General features: G+C 33.9%; 1 protein-coding gene across 1 annotated transcript in view; it reads left to right on the top strand.

The window, feature by feature from the left end:
* CSMD1 (CUB and Sushi multiple domains 1) overlaps positions 1 to 21,635 on the top strand; it is a 1,094,767-nt gene that overhangs the window by 743,758 nt on the left and 329,374 nt on the right. The window contains exons 8-10 of the mRNA XM_071548449.1: positions 8,941 to 9,028; positions 15,495 to 15,619; positions 20,640 to 20,761. Coding sequence (XP_071404550.1) covers positions 8,941 to 9,028; positions 15,495 to 15,619; positions 20,640 to 20,761 — 335 coding nt within the window. The remainder of the gene's footprint in view (positions 1 to 8,940; positions 9,029 to 15,494; positions 15,620 to 20,639; positions 20,762 to 21,635) is intronic.

The raw sequence follows: 21,635 nt of genomic DNA, 5'->3' as shown, positions 1-21,635 counted from the left end.
CAGGGAATGGAATTTTTATGTATCATTTTTTTCTTATTTTCTATACAAACAACACCCCAGTAGACTGTCCCATAGTTAGCAGTTATATTCTAATCTTAACCTCTTTCTCAACGTCAAAGCCTATTTGATTAAATTCTGCAAACCTTGGACAGTGAACCGATAATATGTGTGTGTGTGTATATATATATATATATATATATATATAGATAGATAGATAGATAGATAGATAGATAGATAGATAGATAGATATATGTATATGTATAAATTCAGTAAAAAAACCTGAAAATTATATTGAAAAATTAGATCATCAATGCAATATGCCCATGACTAACTGTTTTGTTACCTCTTCTGATTTATTACACAGTGCTAAACATTTTACTCTGGAAGCCAACTAATATTTAATATCAGTTACCACACAAAAAAGCAGGTAATGCAGTGACTGACAAATGGATATTAAATAATTAAAGAAATTAAAATTTCATTTAAAGACAGTAATTTTAAACCTTTAAACCAGCTTTCTTGAAGCAATGGCAGTGCTCACGAAGATGGTAGTTTGCTATTTTTAAAGGAAAAGGTAAAGATAGCCTTGTGAATCAATAAAATACGTTATAAAGTGGCAGTATATTTACAAGTAAATAGCATTGTAGGGCGAGTTTATAACCTGACACTGGTGAAAAATGGAATTTTCCAAACTTCTAAGCCACTGAGACAATACAACATGTTTGGTTTATTTCTTTTGAAAAGAAAGCTTCTGGATATACCATAAAATTGTGGTTTACTACTGGATCTTCATCAAATCTGTCATTTCAAAGTAAATTACTGACTGTCCTACAATTCTGAATGAAATTGTACTGAAAAAAGAAATTGTTTACTCTGAGCTATGTGTTTAAGCCTTACACATACTTAATTGTGTGATCTTCAAAGGAAAAATACAAAATAGTACTTTCATTTTCATGACAAATTTTTGCTTTCCCTTCCTGAAATGTGGAATTAAAAAGAAATTATGTTTTTATATTTTAATTATTTCTCAAATCATTTGCCTATCGGATCAAATTCTGCACTCCCAATCATTAATAATGTTTTATCTTTTGAGTTCCGTAACATAATGGTTTTTCATTTCCTTGTGTTGGATTATTTTATAATACTAAGAAAATAAGTCATGATATGACACTGGAACTCAAAGAACAGTGTAAAAATAATGATTAAGGAGCTCATAATCTTACTATATTTGTGCCTTTATTGTTTTAAGAACTTAATAGTTTTGTTGACTTTAGATGAGTGCTAATTAGTTTTACTGTCAGTAGGCCACAAACACAGCACAATGCAGTTGTTAACTAGTGATGTGGGACAGTTTCTTCTCTGTCTTCCCCTCATGACCTTGAGCAATATAAAGACATGATGTAGATCATTATTTAAGTATCAGCATTTATTGATAAAGGGCAATGTTTTTAAATTGAAAAAAAAGGTGTTTTAAATTTTTAGACATGGATAGCTTCAGTTCAGGCAAGTCTTAATGTGTGATTTTGCATTTCTAAGGTACTTACTGTGGTGTCAACTTCTTAACTAAAACCCAACATAATGCAAACTTATATATTCCATCTGGTGGAACTTTATTGAATCATTGGTGAATGAACATCATTCACTAGAAAATGTCAGCTTTGTAGACTCATCAGAGTTTTCTCACACTTAAGTTGGCAATAGTGTTGTGTGTGGCCCATCAGTTGAAGGAAGTCAGACACCGGCTTTCAGCTGGGTCAGCCTAGTTTTTGTAAGCACACTTTCTGTTCCCAGGATCAATGAATGAATTCAATGGATGAATTCAACAACTGTGAAAATATGGTGCTTGCAATTATCAAAGGTGTCTCCATCTTTCATGATGCAGCTTTGTCTTTAATGAGTCAGTGTTTCAAGAGGTTTGTGCATTCTGGGAGAATGCAACCAGCACACACCCCCACCCAGTTATATGTGGTGAATGCATCTGATTCTGAACTGGAGTTTTTGTGTGACTTGCAGATTTTCACCATAAAAACAAGAGAAACAGAATATATTCCAGTTCCCAACATACTAAATTTTATAGGGAAAAGCTGTTTAAATTAGAACTTACAGCTAAAACTAAAGTTGATTGTTTCACCTCAGACTTTTAAGCAGTATTTTAATCAAGCTAAAATTGGAATGTTTGATTGCACTAAGAAGGGAAAGATTTGACAATGTTGCCCCAGACTTTCCAAACTTGTAATTTAAATATATTTCTATTTTTCTTTAAATTGCTGTATGTTCGCAGGGTCAGATCTTGGTAGTGGGAACAGGGTGCAGAGGGGAGGGGAGGGCCAGCTACAGGGTTGGCTTTCATGAGAATTTGCTAGAAGTTTCCCCCATGTCTAATAGAGCCAATGCCAGCCAGCTCCAGGATGAACGTGCCACTGGCCAAGGCTGAGCCAATCAAAAATGGCAGTAACACATCTGTGATAGCACATTTAAGAAAGGAAAAAAAAACCAAACAAGCAGGCATTGTGTAGCTGTTATTGTGCTGAGAGAGAAATGAGAATATGTGAAAGGAACAACTATTCAGACACCAACATCAATTCCAGGCCCTGGAGCTGAGATTCCCCTGCAGCCTGTGGTGAAGACCTCAGTGAAGGAGCTCATGGATGCAGGCAGGGGTAGTTATAAAACAAATCTTGTTATGAAGGAGCAGGCTCTTCAAGACTTCAATAAAAGCTGGACTAGTAAGCTCCCAGACTGACCAAAAGCTGTGCATCTGCTGAGCCTTAGGTTTCTTCATTATGCTGGAATACATCTTAAATTCAGATGTTGAAAAGGAGTTTGTCAAACGAAACCAAGACAGAACAAAACAAAGTGAGAAAAAATCATTTTTCTTTACTTTTTTATTTTTTATTTTAATTTTCTTTTTTACTTTTTAAGGCCTGATTCAGTCACTAAGAATGGCCAAAACCACTATTATATAAGGGCAATCTATTCTTAGGCCTGTGATTACTAAGGAATATGAAGGAGAAGTGGGACACACCAGCTATTTTGGTTATATAGCAAGTAAAAGACTATGGGTAGAAATCCCCAGCTGCTGGAGAAAGGAGTGTTATAAATATGCTGGTAAAATGCAGATATCCTGTATTTCAACCAAGCTGACAGCTGCAATCTAGTATGATTTACCAAAGTTTGGAGGTGCTAGAGCTTATTCAAAAAGAGCTTAAAGAATTATCTTTAGCATGAGAAAATTATACAAATTTTAAATAGTTTCTGCTGCAGAAATTAGTAATGTTTTTATGTGATGTTTTAAAGAAAGGGGGATGGTTAAACTTTCCTTACAAATTTACAAAGATTAAATACTCTTATACTGAGAAACGCTGGAGAATTTCAGTTTTAAATGAAATCTAGGAGCTTCACCATGGCTTTCTGAACTACTGGAACAATACATTGGGAGATTTTTTAATCATTTTGAAGAAACACAATGCCGTCTGTAAATGTGTTCTCTGGGCAGGTTTTGGGTAATGGCTTCTCCTTGTGTGACTGCCCAGAATGGCTTTATGAGTCTATGCCATCTGGTGTCAACTTGACCATATTTTCTAATTTGATAGTAATCAAATATTATAGTAAATTCCTAGGTAAATTAAGGGACAAGAATTTGAACTAGCTTCTTGAAAGTAGTTACGCTGTTGAACTTCGTAACTTTCCTCACTTACCCTTCCTTTTTTGTCTCTCTTGTTTTCTATTTCTCAGGGTTTCAGTAATGTATCGTTCATTAGAGGAAGGGTCATGTGGGTTTATTTCTGTTGTGCGTAACAGATCAGTGGTATGCTATTTATACTGAAAGAGTTGCTTTTAAAGCCTATGATGGAGCACGTGGACCAGCAGCTTATTTTGCTAACAGCAATTTTATAGTCTTCTAGAAGCCTAAAGGATAAAATTATATGGAAAATTATTCTATAGCACCCTTTTTAATATTTTTTACTATTGAAATACATAATTTTTTTTGTCTTAGTGTTTTGATTGCAACCATTATTTTTACTCAAATTCATATTTTCTATCACATCTGTGATCTGTTACTAGGCATATACTTTCATATACCCATATAAGTGAGGCCTTTGTATCTCATTATTAGGATTCCTACTTAATGTTTTCATTTCTGTCACTCTGCAAAAGAGGTTTGAGGAAAAAAGAAAAAGGTAGTTAAATACACTTTGTGTCCTCTAATTTGGTGAAGATTTCAAGCCACAAAATATTTTTTTTAAGTAGTCAAATTTATGTAGACCAAAATTATTAAAATAACTGTGGCTTTTTATTTTCATGTAAACCAAACTAGTCTGTCCTTTTCTGGGTGTGCTATAAAAGTCACTACAGAAGATTTGGAGTATGCAAAGACATTGGTTATTATCAAATTTAACTGTGACCCTAACTTGCTCTTATTTATTATAAGACACTATCTTGAAATGGCTAAGGCTTATGTACTGCTAAGGGCAGTACAGGAGAAATCCCCTGATAAATGTCTTTGCAAACAAAACAAAACAAACAAACAAAAACAAACAAACAAAAAACCAAACAAAGCTCCTGCTGATCATTAAAATTATTCTCCAGTTCATTCTTTTATTCTGATCTGGGGTAAGTCAAAAACTTTGGAAACTTAAAATTATCCTCGGGATGTGAGTAATCAACGTTTTAGAGCAAATGCAGCAAAATTTATGGGGAAAAATTTCATTCAGTTAACTCTGCCTGTGAATGTAGTTGTGGATTTAAGCTTTTGTGCTCTGTAATTCTTCATCCATTAATTCCAACTTTTCAAATGCAAAACAACTGGTGTATATTTGGTTCTGTCATACAATGATGAAATATATCTTTTCTGAGAATATGTAGGTTTTGCAGTATATAATAGTATGATATGTTGAGAAGTTCCAGAGTTAAGTTGTATCTACTGAGAGTGCTCTGTCTCTATACAGACTTGTCCTGTGGTTGAAGAATCTTTGATGTTCTCAAACCTGCTGATAGAAAAAGAAGAAAACCTGACTAGAATCTTTCCTCACTCTTCTCCCTCCCCTGTGACTTCAAATACTTTTTTCTGATGTTAGTCTCATGGAATACATATCATTTTCTCTAGCTGATGATTCCTTGAAATGCTGGCATACAGTATGAGGGACTGTCTATGTAAAGTAATGTCTTACTTTGCTATGAGCCAAGAATATATCTTGTTAAACTTCTTTTAAAATGGAGAGAGCATACTGAAAATATAGCAAGATTATATTGAGAGATACTGGTATTATTTAGACTGGTCTTAAGAGTGTTTGCCATAAATGCTTGTTTGTAAATATTTAAATTCGCAATGCACAGGAACATTGTTAGTGCTTTAAGATGAAACCTACTACTTAGTGCATAGCTGTGTCAAAGCTTTTACATAAATGATATTTATTTATAAGTTTTGCAAGCTTTAAATAGGAAAATTGCCTTCCACTTTCATGAATACCATCATTGTTTCAAAATTTTAAAATGAAAATGGAAATTGTTAAAATACACTGAATTTGTGAAAGAGCTTTGAATGTAAAGGGAAGCAATTTAAGTTTGATATGTCAAAGGTGAGAAAATCAAAAGAAAGATGCAAAAAGCATGAAACACTTTATAACAGCCTAATCTTATAGAGTACAGAAAGAGTACAAACAAGTCGTGGGTCTTTTGGGGGCATACAGAAGTCTTTTTATTTAAAATTACACCAGTGAAAGATTGTGCATGAGACAGGATGTATAGTAGATGATATGTACAAGAAATGCTTACAGAGACTGCAAGGTTTAAATATATTCTGAAATTGAGATACTCCACGGTTATATTTCTCATCTGTTATTATGGATCTCAGCAGCAGTGGATGATACTTCATAGTGATGGAGAAAAGGGAAATCTGACAGGATTGAAACTGAGGAAGACTAAGGTCTCTGATAGGGATTAATTTGGGCATCTTTTCATCTATTTTCAGTCTCATAAAGAGTGTTGTAGCTAAGAAATCTTAAAATTTTGAAATCTAATTTTTAGGTGAATTTCAAGATACCTGCAGGTAAAGGTTTTAAACATACTAACATATAATATTTTATACATACATTTTCTAAAGTTCCTGATGTCCCTGAACCACTAAAGTTAATAAGTTGTTTCACTAATTTAAGAAATTTATTCCTTTTTTCTCACCTAAAGATAAAGTCAGGCAGGTTTGTTTTATAAGGAATTGGATTTATTTTATTATGATAGCAAACACCAAAAAAACACTTGACACTACATCAGGGAAAATAGAAGCTAAAACCTGGGCCATGATCAACAAGACCTGTAGACATCCACGAAGATGTGTCGAGTTCCAGACGTATGACACCCGTCCTGTTTCAAGCTATAGCCTGAGTCAGCCTTCCTTGATATTGGTGTAAAAGTGTGTTGACAGAGTAAAGCAATGGCTAAGAAAAAAATTTGCAAAGATAATCATCCATCTGGGGAGATCACTTCATTCTGTGCTACTGTTAAGGTCTCACTCAACATTTACTGGTGTCCCAAAAAAACTCCTTAGGCACTTTGTATGGATGGATATTTGCACAACGACATGGTTTAACTGCAGAGAGTTTGTCCTTAAAATTTGGTAGCAAATGCAACATTCTCTACTTTGTATTGCAGTTGTTACCACAAGGTTCAGGTTTTGTAAATTTGGTAAGTAGAATAACCATATCAGTCATATTGCTTATTTTTGTGATTTGGTGATTCAGTAGTCCAAACTGAACTTCTTCTTCACTAACATAGCTACAGTTCTGTGCTAAAAGTAATAAATGTTTGATTTTTTTTTCTCTGAAAAATGGAAGAAATATTAGTAGGAAGATAATTTATTTTAAGAAACATCAGTGTAAAAGCAGACTGCTTTTCTAGCAAGATCAAGTTTTGTCTATATGTGTATTTCAGTGCTGACACTTGCCAAGAAATGAAAAGATTAAATTCTGAGAATACAATATATGAATACTGGTTAGTATGAACTGGTTCTGGAAGCCTTTATTCCCACACACAAAAATTTTCATCAGTCAGAGTAATATCAGTGAAATCGCAGAAGTGTTTTCGTAGTGGTGAATTCCAGATGCTGCACATGGACAAAAGTCTAGCTGAACTGAATTTTTACTCGTGTTTGGGTTTTTTATTTAGCAGGATATAATTTTTTAATTAAGGCATCATATTTTTAAGTGTCTTAAAAGAAGTTTCTGAGATTATCATCATGATGTAGTTTAAAGAAAGAGTACACAGTACAATAAGAAGTGGTAAAAAGGTGTGGAGAAAGATGGTTATTTCCTGTATTCTTTAAACTTTATATATATATAAAAAAAAAGTTGAAATACACTTTAATCATTGCATTTTCTCCACTTCTCTCCAGAACAACGTATGATCAGATCAAGAATTTTGGTCCTGACTAGTACATTGTCCTAGTTGTATTTTTGTAGTACTGTAATGCAGTGTTTTAGATCTTTAAATCTTTTCCTGTAAAATGTTGGATTTCAATATAAATTAATTGTCCCTGAAGCTGCCAAAACATACGAAAATTTCTAGCTGTTAACATCTGATTCTATGTATTCTGCTTGTCACCACTCCTTTTGCTGCTGAATTCAATTTGAAAGCATATATCACTTTATGGGAAAACCAGCCACTTTTTACATCTAATCTCTCATCACCTTTAAGCTGTAATGTCATTTGTAATCTAGTCAGGCTTGTGTAATTTACATGGGTGTACATGGAGGATAAGGCAGTAAATGCCTCCCTGACATCTGATCCCGTCAGATCTCGGAAGCTAAGCAGGGTCAGCCCCGGATTAGTACTTGGATGGGAGACCTCCTGGGAAATGCCGGGTGCTGTAGGTTCTAGTCCTGAGGACTTCACTGGCGCTGTCCAAGCTCGCTCGGCCGTGGCAGATGAACCTCAGGACTTAAACGGTGGGGCCAGTTCTGCGCACGCTGAGCCTCACCTAAAATCCACTGCGCAGGCTGGAAGGGCACACCCACGTGGGGACAGCCCTTCCCAAATCTTCGTTCGTGAAGCCGAGCCACACACACACATGGAGGATAGAAAACACATGTGTGTTTGAGTTTTCTGTATATACAGTGTTCTGTTTTATGTCTTTTCTTTATGATTAATTACTTTTCATTTGACATATTCCTTAAATATGTTTTTACAAATGAAAAACAAGAAAAAGGGAAAAATGCATGTTCAAATTGGTCTGAGGTTTGAAAGGGCCATAAGTTTATATATTTATCTACATAGTATAATTACATATCTGATAGTCTGGACTGAGAAAGAAAGAAATGGAACAGGATAGGATGCCTTTTCTTTCTTTGCACAGCTGGTTGCAAATGGATTGTTCTGTAGGATATTTTGTAATTTTTTGAGATTATCTTCATGACAAAGTGTTGATTGGTCAAAGGTTGAACTTGATAATCTTGGAGGTCTTTTCCCACCTAAATGATTCTGTGATTCATAAAGACATTCCTGTGTTAGAGTTTTACAGTAATACAGTTGGGTTCTTGTCTTTTTGTCTATTATAAGTCTTACTGTGGAAAGATTTTATTCTGAACATTTTCTTTACCTTTTTTTATTTTTGAGTATTTCAGAAGGTGAGTTCATGAAATGTTTTTACTGTCTGTGGAAAACTGTAGATTCTGATACAACCATAAAATGGTGACTGATCGTGAAAAATCATCCATTTCTTTTTCCACAGAAGCAAAATATAGGTGGGTTTTTTCATCACCAGAGAAAATAAACTATACACCAAACAAACTAATTGTGTGGGACTTCATTTTGATAATAATTTAAACTGGTTCAAGAGAAAATGGTGAAATGTGGTTGAATTCAGTGTGTGGAAGTTTATGTATGGGAAAAGTGAATAGTTGTCTTTAGAGTCACATGTCTAAATGTATTTTTTTCTTTACCTTGCAGTGACCCAGGGTGGGGATGCAGTTGCATCTGATACATGTCCTGATCCTGGAATTCCTGAAAATGGGAAAAGAGTAGGCTCTGACTTCAGGTAAGCATGTTGAGTTTTCTATATGACTAAAAGGAAGGTATTTCCTGTTACATGTATACGGAACATGTAGCTATAGATGTGTATAATTTCCCTAATTTCAAATTTATTGATTCTTTGACAAAATAGATCCAGTCCATTGCATATCTTGCATTTATTTTGCTTGTTTCTTTTTTTTAAATCAATGCATTTTAAATAGGAATTTTACAGTATAATAATCTCATCTATATAAAAAAGTTAGAAATCTCTGGACAGCACAGAAGAATCAGAGAGTATTAATTGTTTTCCCACCATGTAAAAGCTGTTAAAAAACTTGGGGAACATGTCGAATTCAGTGTCTGAGGCTGTGCTGAATACCAGCTCCTTGCCTTTTTTTTTTTTTTTTGTTTTCATCTTTTGTTATAATAAATATAAAATAATAAAAAGAAATAATAATTAAAAAAATAAAAAAGAGACGAGGTCAAATGGACCCTTGTGGAGAAGGGAGGAAGTTTGTTCCTATACTGTTGAGGAATAAAAGCAGAGACTTCAAGGTGCAGCAGAGAAGAAGATCAAAGGAAGAAGATGGGAGCCTCCAGCTTGTGCAGAGATTTATGAATTGCCCAGCACAGAATGAACAATCAGACCTAGGAGTAACTGGAAAGGAGCAATTCATAGAAATTAGGAGCAATGGTGCAAAATTCTTCATAAAGCAAATTAGTCCAACTTAGTTCCTGAGTCATGGCTCTTCCAAGCTAGGTCATGACAGAGGAAAATAAATTAAAAATATATTTTATTTCTGACTGACATGCTATTTTCTTGATTTTTTCTCTCTCTATGCTCAAAGGAGTTTGAGAAATCATAAAAAACTTCAACATTAAGAGATTCAGTTGTATGCAAAGTCAAAGTTTTATTAGTGACAGGGCAGCAGTTTAATGTGTTTTAAAAAATAATGAAGTGAAATAAACTTTCAATAAATAGACTAGAGAGACACACTGTCCAGAAGATGTTTACTGTTGTCCTCTTCTATGTATTCTGATTCAACTTGTCAAGTACAGCTGCTACAAAAGAAATTGTATGACACAAAAGTATAGGATGAATTTCCTGCCCAAAGGACTGCTGTTTTAGGGAACAAATCTTATTTTTATCTAGGTCTTTATTAATGCTTGATGTATTAACATCAGTCAATAGAATACTAGGTAAAAATGGGATGCTAAAATATAACTCTTTCTCAAGATGTATTAAAGTGTTTGTGTGTGTTCATCCAAGGAACACCTGTATACTTCCAGTGTTATTTTGGAGCGTATTTTATTTTATTATTTTTGCAGGAATACCTCAGTTTCCCTCTACTGCTTAAGTCTCTCTTCATAAAGCCATAAGTGGTGTAGAACACATCTCCTCTGAATTGTCTAACAAAAAAAAGCAAAGTTGAAAGAATTAAGGGCAGCATCTAGAGTTACTTTGTTATCAATTGAGAGAGAAAACTATCTCTGGAAAGTGTTGAGCCCATAGCCTAAATGTGTAGTAGAAAACAGCAGGAATGAAAACTTGAAGGGGACTTTCTCACACCACTAATTCTCGATCTCAGAGTAAGTTCAGCAAGTTGGGATGTTGAGGGAGCCTGACCCCTTGACATATAGAGTCTCAGAGTTCTGGGTTTGCTCTACTTTACAAGAATCTGAAGGAGCTTGTTGCTTTCTACAGCTACTAGACATGAGAGTGTAGAGAAAACAAAGCCAGATTCTTCTCAAAGGTAAACAGTGACAGGACTAGAGGCAATGCTGGGATTTGGTAAATTACTGCTAGATTCAGGATTTAAGAAAAAAAAATCACATTTCTACTATTAGGATGGTCAAACACTGAACTTTAAGAAAGAATTTCTAGAACCTCCATTCAGGGAAGCATTCAGAACTCACCTGAACAGGCCTCTGAGTCCTCTGTTCCAACCAAGCTTGCTTGAAATGGGACATTGGACTAGATGACATCCTCTTCCAATCTAATTTATTCAGTGAATCTATAAATGTCATACAGTATTTAGGTGTTCATGACACACAGTTGGCCAAACAGATCTCATCTAGTTATGGTCCAAGTCAGTGGCATATGAACAACTCTTAAGAACCAATAGCAGGTCATAAAAACCCTGGTAATCCTGAGGAGGGTAAGAGAGAGAATTACTTCCCTTCCACTCTAGACTGGAGTCTGTAATTTGAAACAGACAGGGTATTAGAATAATTTTGGTGGAACAGCTTCAAAGATTCAAAGCATGTGAACCCCAACATGGGAGAGCTCAACAACAAATTTCCCAGCAACTTTTTAATACACCAAGCCCAAAAGAACCTTATAGCTCAAAGTATATTTTAAGATATCTGGGGGAATTTAATGTCAAAGAACCTTGCAAAACATAGACAATGGTGTTTTGAACACAATCTCTTACGAATGAATGTGGGTTAAAGGTATCTTAACTGTCGACATCTTACTTATGAGCAATGCTTACTCAACTGACAAATTAAGGATATTTCCCTCCCTCCTTTACCCCATCCAGCCTCTGATAATATTTTCATTTCACCAAGTGTATCTTACTGTTCATGGAAATTAATGAATGCATAAGGTGTTCAACAAGCAATCTCATATAAATTAAGATAAATAAAATGTTGTATACTTTGATCACATTAATTATGTGCCTGTTTCGGGCCTCCAATTCTGAATGTTATTTGAGAGAAACAATAACATTTTGTTTTCCTCCTAAACCTTACTTGTTATCTAAAGACAGATGCAACAGCAAGTGTTTTTCATGTACTTTAAAATTTGCTAATATCTTTTTAAAACACATTTTAGCTACCTTAATGTAAGCTGTCTAAATCTAGCTGGACATTTAAATAGAGAATCTGGCTGGAATTTAGTTTTTGTTTCTCTGAAATGACAAATCAGCATCTTCCACAGGAGAGGGAAAAATAGTATTTGCTGTTGCTTGCATTTCTCCTGTGTAATAAAAATACTCTGGAGAGTAAAGAAAGGCAATGGTTTTTTTAATTTTCTAAGAGGCAAGTATAAACACCAGAAGGAGCTATTGTTCTTGTCAAGAGTATGACAACTGTGAATATTCATCTGAACTAAAACATGTGAAAATACACATTATTCAAAATCTTTTCCAGTCTACTGAAAGACATGTTGTGAGTAGGATTGATGGAAAGGCAGAGGGTTTATTTTCAAGACAGCCTGAGAGTCAACTGATTCAGTGATGACAAGTTATTTGAAATGGGTGTCATCATTTTCAGCATAATAATGGCATTCACTCTAATATCATAAAGCAAACAAATAGGTATTAAAATCTTTACCTTTTCATTCTGTCCTCCTGCCACGCTTTTTCTGTGTTTGGTTTGGGAAGTAGGGAGGAGATTTTCAGTGATATTAAAACAATCCAGTGGGTAGTTGGATTCAGTTTGAGGAACAAATGGTAAGTCAGACTTTGCTAGATAAATGAAAACATAATCAGTACAATTTTCTGGCCAATATCACATTTTATTTTTATGTGAGATCTAAAAACAGGTTGTTAATCTTTTGATTGTTAAAATGAAATCTGAAATGCATATAATTAATACGATTCATCTCTCCTTAAATATGATATGGTATGTGTGGTAAGATGGAAATGTAGTCATTTTGCACAATTTCACTAACACTTGTAACACAAATAGCTTTTCAATTTTCAAAAGAGTTTTTTTAAATTAAATTAATTTTTTATATCATTATTGCTTTAGGTTATTATTTTATGTTTTTAGAAGTGGCTTCTTCCAGTCAGATTCTAGCCTTTTTTATAAACCCACAAATTTTTCTTAGATAGAGTTCAAATTTAAAGTAGAAAAAAAATAGGAAACAGATATTTAAAGTTTGCACAGAGAAATATTAAAACAAAACACAATACTTCCAGTGTCTGCAGATTTGCACAGTGACTAGGGAGATGGAGATTTAAAAAAAAAAATCCAAACCAAGCCAAAACAAAAACCCCAGTTAAAAACATTTATTGGTAACAAGTGGATATTAAATGAAGCAATAATGTTCTTTGAAATGTGTCCTTTTTAAATGGGAAGCTGTCAAGCATAATCAGTGGAGAGACCAAGCAATTTGGATGTTGTTTAGGAGTTTTAGTGTAGTTTGTGTGCTCCTGTTGCATCCCCTCTCCTAAGAATAAGGAGCTTTTGAGTACTTCATATTCCTATCTTGCTCTTTAATGTGAGGTTTGTTGCTATTTTTCTTGTTCTTACTGTGTTGTATTCAACAAATTTATTTTGTGCTCCTTAGTTTGTGTTCAAACATTTAAGGGGATTGTACCCACTGTATAAAATATATGACCTTCACATTAACTGCCCTTAAATCCAAGGTATTTCCAGAGATCTAGGAAAAAAACAAAACAAAACAACCCAAACAAAAAAAAAAAAAAGAAACAAAACACCAAACAAAACCAAACCCTGAAATACATACTGTGTAAAACAATATTGAAACAAATTGGATCATCATAACTGTATAGGTTAAAATAGTATACAATATTTTATATTTGTATTTATAAGACTTTTAAAAGTATGTCTGTAGTGACCAAACCCCAGTCTAACATGAAAACTTTCACTTACTGCATCAGACGTAAAAATATTTTTATTCCTCCTGTTCATTTGGGTGGTTTTATTGTTTGGGGTTTTTTTCCCCTTCTTTTTGGGGGCATTTTAAATTATAAATTGCTATTACAGACATCCAGTAATTATGCATTTCATTTCACTCTAATTTTTTGCATGTGCACAGTTTTGTAATTGCCCTTAGGTGTCTTACTAGTATCAAAGTCTATGGAAATGTTGAAGTTTTCATATTGGTTCTCACCGCATTGCACTTTTGGGAAAGTCTTTGTGTAATATGATTTTTAAATACTGCAGTTCTCAATTTGCATTCATCACAACTAGGTAACTGCTTGTTTTCTGTTTCCTTAGAGTGAGAAATTTAGAGCTTATAATTTTAGAAGATATGACAAACTGTATTTTAAAAATATGTGTTTATTGTGTTAAAATGTCAGATTAATTAATAATAATACTTTCTTTACAAAAAAAGAGAAACTAATTGTATATTAATTTGATGTATTTATTTGGAATCATGCTTGGTCTGTTTTTCTGAGGGTTTTAAGAATGTTCTGAAGGATAGTAGATCATGACATCTAAAATAAGTACAATTTTAGAAAATTATATTACTCTTCAGGGATTTCATGCATTTCACATGAATTACAGAAGGAAATGGCCAATATTTTCCTGGCTTTTCTGAGTTAATATTTAACAGCTCAAAGTGCTAGAACAAAGTAGTTTTTAAAGCTTTCCTAGATTTGGAGCATCATACTCAAATTTTCAATTAACAACAAAGGAAAAGAAACAAATCCTATGAAGGTTTCATGAAAGAACTGAAAAAACTAAAAGAACTATAGAAATACATCACAGTATTGATAAAAAAATCTAGTTACTGTTTGTGAGATCCAAAGAAAATACTTGCCCTTGAAGGGCAGGAATGAGCTGGATGATAGTAAATGAGGTTATTTGTAGTTCTCCACAGCACAATTATAGATGTTGAGGTTTCTGACTCCCATCTAGCAAACCCCTGGTGTTTAGGACTCTATAACTTAGGAAGACTAAACTGAGAAATCTCCTTTATTGTGATCACTTAGTACACAACATGGAATTATTAAATATAGATTTAAAAATGTACAATAAACAAACAGCAGGACCAGTTGGTTATAATGGGGAAGATAAAATATCACAAATAATAAATAAAAGCAGACATGTAAGTACTGTTTAGGAAAGCTCTCTTTGATATAGGCAGTAACTGTATACATTTTTTTATTAGTTCTTCATAAAGATTGGTCAGCATAAATCATTCTAAAAGGGGCAGACTTCAATGTTATAAGTGTAACAGTAAAATTTTGGTCCTAAAATAATCATCATTTAGCATGATTTTTGACTGAAAAATTCAACAAGGTCAGGAGTATTTAATGAATTATTACCACTGTAATGAATTAATTATGATGAAGTAATTATTTTCTGGTTGTATATTTTAACAAATTACCACATCTAGCTGCTTATTCTCTTATTTGAGAAAATATAGAGAGCTTGAAGTTATTAATGAAGTACCTTCTGTTGCCTGAAAAAATTGTGATTGTATATTTTCTTTAAAAATGTATGTCTCTATGCGTTCATTGAACTCATACTTTAAATAATCAAACTTACTATCATAATTGTTTTGTATTCCTGACCACCTTGCTTAAAAGGTGGGCAAGCTGAATAGTTCATCAGTCTCCTAGAGCATAAGTTGTTTTTTATGAATATAACATTGGTAGAGTAGAATTTTGCACCTTAATTTCTTTGTTTGGATCTTGAAATAATGTCATTTGGTGACATTTACATTTATTTGAGGAAGTTGATATTTAAAAATATTTTAATTCCTTCCTTCTTCCTCATTTGTTTCCCAGGGTGGGTGCAAGTGTACAGTTTTCCTGTGAGGATAATTATGTGCTGCAAGGTTCTAAGAGCATCACTTGTCAGAGAGTGACAGATACACTGGCTGCCTGGAGTGACCACAGGCCAATTTGCAGAGGTAAGTGCTATTCTTTGAATTTTTTCCTCAAGTTTGGATGGATAATTTATAATTTCTGCTTAAACATGCACTAAAACAATGCTCAAAACAAAAACCATCAAAAAAAACAAAAAACCCCCAACTATATTTCATGTGTATATATGATTATGTATGTAATAAGACCTTTATGTAGCTTGAAGCATGTAATCAAATATATAGAAAGAGAATCAATTTAGGAAGCTACTTTCCTTTAAACAGTTTTCCTTTCACTTAATCTTCTTATTGTCATGTTAAACTTATTTTAAGTAGAACTAGTTAGGTTTATGTTAGCCTTTTCTAATTCAATTCCTAGATAGGACTCCTCACAATCCCATTTTGTCCCTGTCAGTCCTAGATATTTAACTAGTCCTTATTTTTCAGTAAATTCCTTTATCAGTCATCTACTTTTCTCAACTTTTCAAATTACCTAACCTTCTAACTTATTTTTAAATGCCTTCCTATTATGGTCTAGACCAATGAATGAGACCTGCTTTTAAGGCGGAGTTGGGGGAAGTGCATTTTTTTGTTTATATGTTTTTTTCCATTGCAATCTACTGCCTGTAATAAAAACACAGAAAAATACATAAATTCTGTAAGAGTACACCAGAACTGTGGTATATAGGAAAAATTAATAATACATCTTTATATAGAGAGCTTTTCCTTTTGTCTCAGTAGAAAAAATAATTTGGTTTCCACATTTCAATTGTACATGTCAGTGACAGTCTTGACCCTTGAAATATGCCAGTCTCACACTCTCCTAGAACCATACAACCTAGCCAGGACAGACAGTGAAAAACAAGGCAAAACATCACCACTGACTGGGGGAGAACGGGGAAGGGGGGGAATCATACAAACTGTTTGAAATATTTTTACTGTCATTTTGAGGCAGATCAAAGAGTCACTCCTTGTGCACACTGAATGACAGTTTCCAGGGCAGCAAACATGATTTGTTTCAGAGACTAGGGAGGGAAAGATTTGCAACATCTGGACCTAAACCTTTGCTTGTTCAAGACTGAGCTAAAGCATAATCTCACTTATATAAAACTCATATACCACTTAAATAGTTTTTATTGCTTAGTAATTTCCTAAAAACAATTTGGTTCTTTTTTATGTTGCCAGAGTAGACTTTTTTCAATTGTATAATCACATATGTGATACACTTGTAAATTATACTTTCTTCATTAAAGACTGTAAACAGTTGTGGTGGATTACCCTAGCCAAGAGGTAAACACTAACCCAGACACCCACTCACATATCCCCAGTGGGATGGGGGAGAGACCTGGAAGAGCAAAAGCTGAAAACTTGTGGGTGGACATCAAGACAGTTTAATAAATGTATCCAAACTGTGCACACAACCAGAGCTAAAGAATTTTATTCACTACTTTTAACTAGTAGGCAGATATTTAACTATCTACTGGAAAGCTGAGTCTCAGCACAAGTGACGATCATGTGGGCAGACAAACCTATAACAATGAAGGTGCCCACTTCCTCCTCCTTTCCCTGTGCTTTTAGTGCAGAACCTGTTGCCCAATGGTCTGGGATGTTGCTCTTGTCAGTTGGCATTAGCTATCCCAGCTGTGTCCCTCCAAACTCCTTGTGCACCCCCAGCCTTGCTGACAGCTTTGATATTGTTCAAGCAATTCTCAGCAGTAGCCAAAACACTGTTGTGTATGAACACCATTCTAGTTACAAATCTAAATCACAGCACCATATCAGTTACTGTGAAGAAAGCTAATTCAATTTCACTCAGACCTAATAAAAAATTCTATAAGGGCAGCTCTTGGATAAGTTATTACAAGCTGTATAACAAATGTATTACATAGTCACTTCCATGTAAGAACTATACAATCTAAAAAATAGTTAAAAAGAAAAAAAAAAGTCATATCCCTATTCTTTCCAGAACAGCAAAGTAATGGTATCTCTTGAACTCAGTGTCTCTGTAGCTCAGTCAATTTAAATGAGAAATCTAAAAATACCCTCTCTTAGTTTCATAGTACTGCAGAATAATATGTCCCTGCAGCTCTACTGTTCAATCTTGTTTAGTGGTGTTTTTTAAATCTCTTGAATATATTCTTGTTTGCTAATATGCTGCAGAAATGAGCTGAAGTAATCCACAAATGATAAAAGTAATGCTCAGGAGGAAGGAACTCTTTGCTGCTGAGTTATCTGTGTATTATTGCTAGTGTTTTCTATATCTTTCTATTTATTATCTGCAAATATCTCTATTATGATTTAATACCTTCAGTAAACTAAAAAATTGGGATGAATGAGTCCTATACTTCCATTAAAATCACGTTTGGAAAAACATGTTACTTTCTTCAAACATGTTTCCAAAATTGAAGCTCAAATTCCACAACAGTCTGAGGGCTAAGCCAGTCACTCTTCATAAGTTATTTATTTATTTCTGAACACAGATTAACATTGTTTCAGCTGAACAGTGTATAATTCTTGGTCAATACTCTGACACTGCATATGGTGCTTGTTTGTGGATGGTGGGAAGTGAAAGACATAAATTTTATTTGCAATCTGTATTACTTTCAGTTCCTTTACTGACCTTCAATATGCCAGTATTCATGGTGCTCGTACCAAGCATTTAATAATAAAATACACAATGCAAAGATCTTTTTATCATATTTTCTAAATGATCACCAACTTGAAGTGGAAAAGCTGATAAACTGTGTGCATCTACTGTGGGCTCAATGAGTTTAAATGTACAAGACTTACTTAAGAAGCTAACATTTGAATTTACCCCAGAATAGTGACTATCAAAATTCAGAATTTATGAAGCTGATGAATAATCACAGGAAACATCTTTGTGCTGGCAAGTTCGTGACCTTACTTGAAAGGGCATAGCAGTTGCTGCGTTCCCTGGGGCCCTGGGATCAGCAGGGTCTACCCAAGGTGATGGTCCATGTCAGGGTCCACCCCACTGCCACCACCTGGGTCACAGGCAGGGAGTGCTGGGACGTCTCAGAAGGTGCCAAAGACACTGAATGGTGCTAAAATGCAATTGTTCCCAAATTCCTTAAATTCCATACAAAAACCTTACCATGATCCAGTCTTTTTTTTTCTGTAAGCATTGTACAATGCTATTTTTTATGCAATGTTTTGCATAATGCCATTTCCTAAACAGACCTCTGGGCTTCAACTGTTACTTTTGCTTGGCTTTCCTGCACCCACCTTATTTGTTTGGGGTTTTTTTCCTAACCCCTGAAATTCAAATAGAAGAAAGAGAAAAGAGTAACAGCTTGACTGAAAAATGTCTCTGCAAGGGAGATGTTTCAGACTTTCTTCTTTCTGGATAGCTAGAGGAGGAACAAACTGTTTTCAAAGGCTTATTCCTACAAAGGTGCATCTCTGGATTAGTTCCTCTTGTAGCAGAACTTATGCAATAGGAACTGAAAATAAATTAATAAATATTAATTTTCTGACAGTTACAGTGCTAGAGGTGTGGTGCTTCTACCAGTTACTAGAGTGTAGAAAACATCCTTTACTTCAGATCTTATGAATTTGCTCATTATTCCAGCAATTCAAACAATATATTTTTCTTGATAGAGCAAGAGTATGCCAAGCTTTTTGCTGCATTGGTAGTAGGCAACATATAGTGGCATACTAAATATGATTAGCTCTTTAGTGACACTCAGGGTTTAGTGACACTTGGGTTTATGGTGGACTTGACAGAGGTAGGTTCACATTTAGACTTGGTAATTCTAGAGACCTTTTCCAACCTAAACTATTCTACGATTCTGTGGGGGTTTGGTTTTTTTTTATTCATGTTAAACACAGACAGCTTGTTAAGAACTGTTAGTGATGCTTTGGTAGAATTAAATACCTGGACGAGGGGTTTTTTTGGTTTCTACTTGTGTCTGAGATTGAAGTGAAATTCATTGAAGACTATTAAAACAATTTTTAGCATAAACAGAAAATCATAGAATGGTTAGGATTGGAAGGAATCTTAAAGATCATTTAGCTCCAACCTCTCTGCATACAAAGACATTTTCCCAGAAAACTGAGTTCTAGCTGAATCAATCTAGACAAAGAATTTCTAAAGTTTAGTCTCTGAAATAGTAACAAAGGACCAAATGCTGGTAGCAGAGTGTGATGGAAGGAGAGATAATCTGAAAGTCATTTTCCTCTACTATCCCTTTTTTCCTATTTGTACCCATCATACTTCTACCAATGGATAAGAGCAAGCATCCTCACAGCAGTCTGTGAGTAAACAAATGCTCATATTTCATTCTTCAGAATGGAGACAACCACAGAGAAAGATGAAAACTAAATTTTTCTGAAGTACTAGAAATATGTTGAGTATTTTATTCCAATAGTCAGAAAAAGAATGATCAAGTTTTTAAAGTATCTAGTAATTCCTTCTTCCTGTATGAAATTTAAGTAATTAAAGAGTCTAAATTACATTAGAAGTTAATGGAAGGTATGCAGATAGATTCTGAGATTCAGAGATTTATATCTAAGTACATAGAAATGGCATGACCTAGACTCCAACTTTTAGCATGTTGTCACAGTGCTGCGGTACCAGAAACCTGACAGTGACATTTTAATTTTTTTTAATTCTATAACTACATTTATGTCACTCGGAATTATATGTCTAAATATTTTTAAATTAAATTTCTGAGAAATTTTATAAAATCTATTCCTAATGCTTTTCTGAAAATGACTGATTATGTGAAGTAATGCATTTTCAAAATGTTGAATATCCAGATTTGCTGATATTGATATGATAATTCTGAGAATTTATTTTACATAAAGTTAAGATTTCAGTAATGTAAATGTTGCGCTAATTAATTGAAAAATGCTTGTTTTCTTCCTCTTTAGGTCATTTTTCAAGATTTTTTTTGCCTGGCTCAAACACTTTCAATAGCAGATTGTTATAGAACATATAATACTTTTGGGGCAAGTTGTTACTAATGCTGTGACAATTTTATAATATTTGTTTTAAACAGAGCAACCAAGAAAAAGCAGTCTGATTTGGTGTTTATCATTTTAGCTAGAACATGTGGTTCTAATTTACGTGGACCAAGTGGCATTATCACATCACCAAATTATCCAGTTCAATATGAAGACAATGCACATTGTGTGTGGGTCATTACAACAACTGATCCAGAAAAGGTATGCTTTGTATCTTTGTCTCAATTTAAATAGTAGAATTTTGGCTCTGTCACGAATACATGTAAGTGTATATGTTCATTTGAATACAAAAATATCCATATTAGAGGTGTTAAGAAAATACATAGGGCACTAGGGAAGAAGAAATAGCAATGTATAAGAAAATTTCCACTCAGAGTAATAGGTCTGATTTAAAGTTTCCAAGTTTTAAACACAATTTTTAATGAAATACATAAAATCATAGTCAAAATCCCACAGTGCTAAATGAGATAGTAGTGAGCTTTTCAGGTTGTATCTTGATCTTTACTTGCTGTTGAATCTTGACATAAAAACATGCATACATCTAAGTATTTTGACAGATCATGTAAGGTGTTTTACTACCTACATAATTTTTCTTTTCAATCCACTGTTTTCCAGTAAGGATTCTAAATACATAACTGTGTATAATTATGCGTGATAGTGATCATAATTAAGTATCTTCCCAATGCATTGTGCTTCCATAATTACAAAACATGTATTTCCTGTGCAGTTTTTTAGAACACTGTATTCTTGACTTCATTAATATAGTTAAGGGAAAAAGGTTTATTTCCCCATAAATAAATGAAAATGTTTAGCTGCAGAAAAGATCGTTTTGCTGCATGCTTTCATAGCATATTGTTGAGATGTAAATACTGTTTCTTTGCAAAATCAAGTTCACTTCTTCTTAAAGAAGATTCAGTGCCTCAATAAAGGTATGTATTCAGGAAAAACAGTAGTCAAAAGTACAAAACTATCACACTGTGCACGATTTTACGGTAGTGGGACTTCTCTGAAGAGAAATTGTTAAATCACTTTGGACTTGAAAATATGGAAAAGCATTTAAAATGTTGAAAATGTC

This window comes from Pithys albifrons, chromosome 2 (genome assembly GCF_047495875.1).
Source record: "Pithys albifrons albifrons isolate INPA30051 chromosome 2, PitAlb_v1, whole genome shotgun sequence".
NCBI lineage: Eukaryota > Metazoa > Chordata > Aves > Passeriformes > Thamnophilidae > Pithys > Pithys albifrons.
Note: the sequence above shows the minus strand (reverse complement) of the source record. Positions and strands in the feature narration are given on the sequence as shown.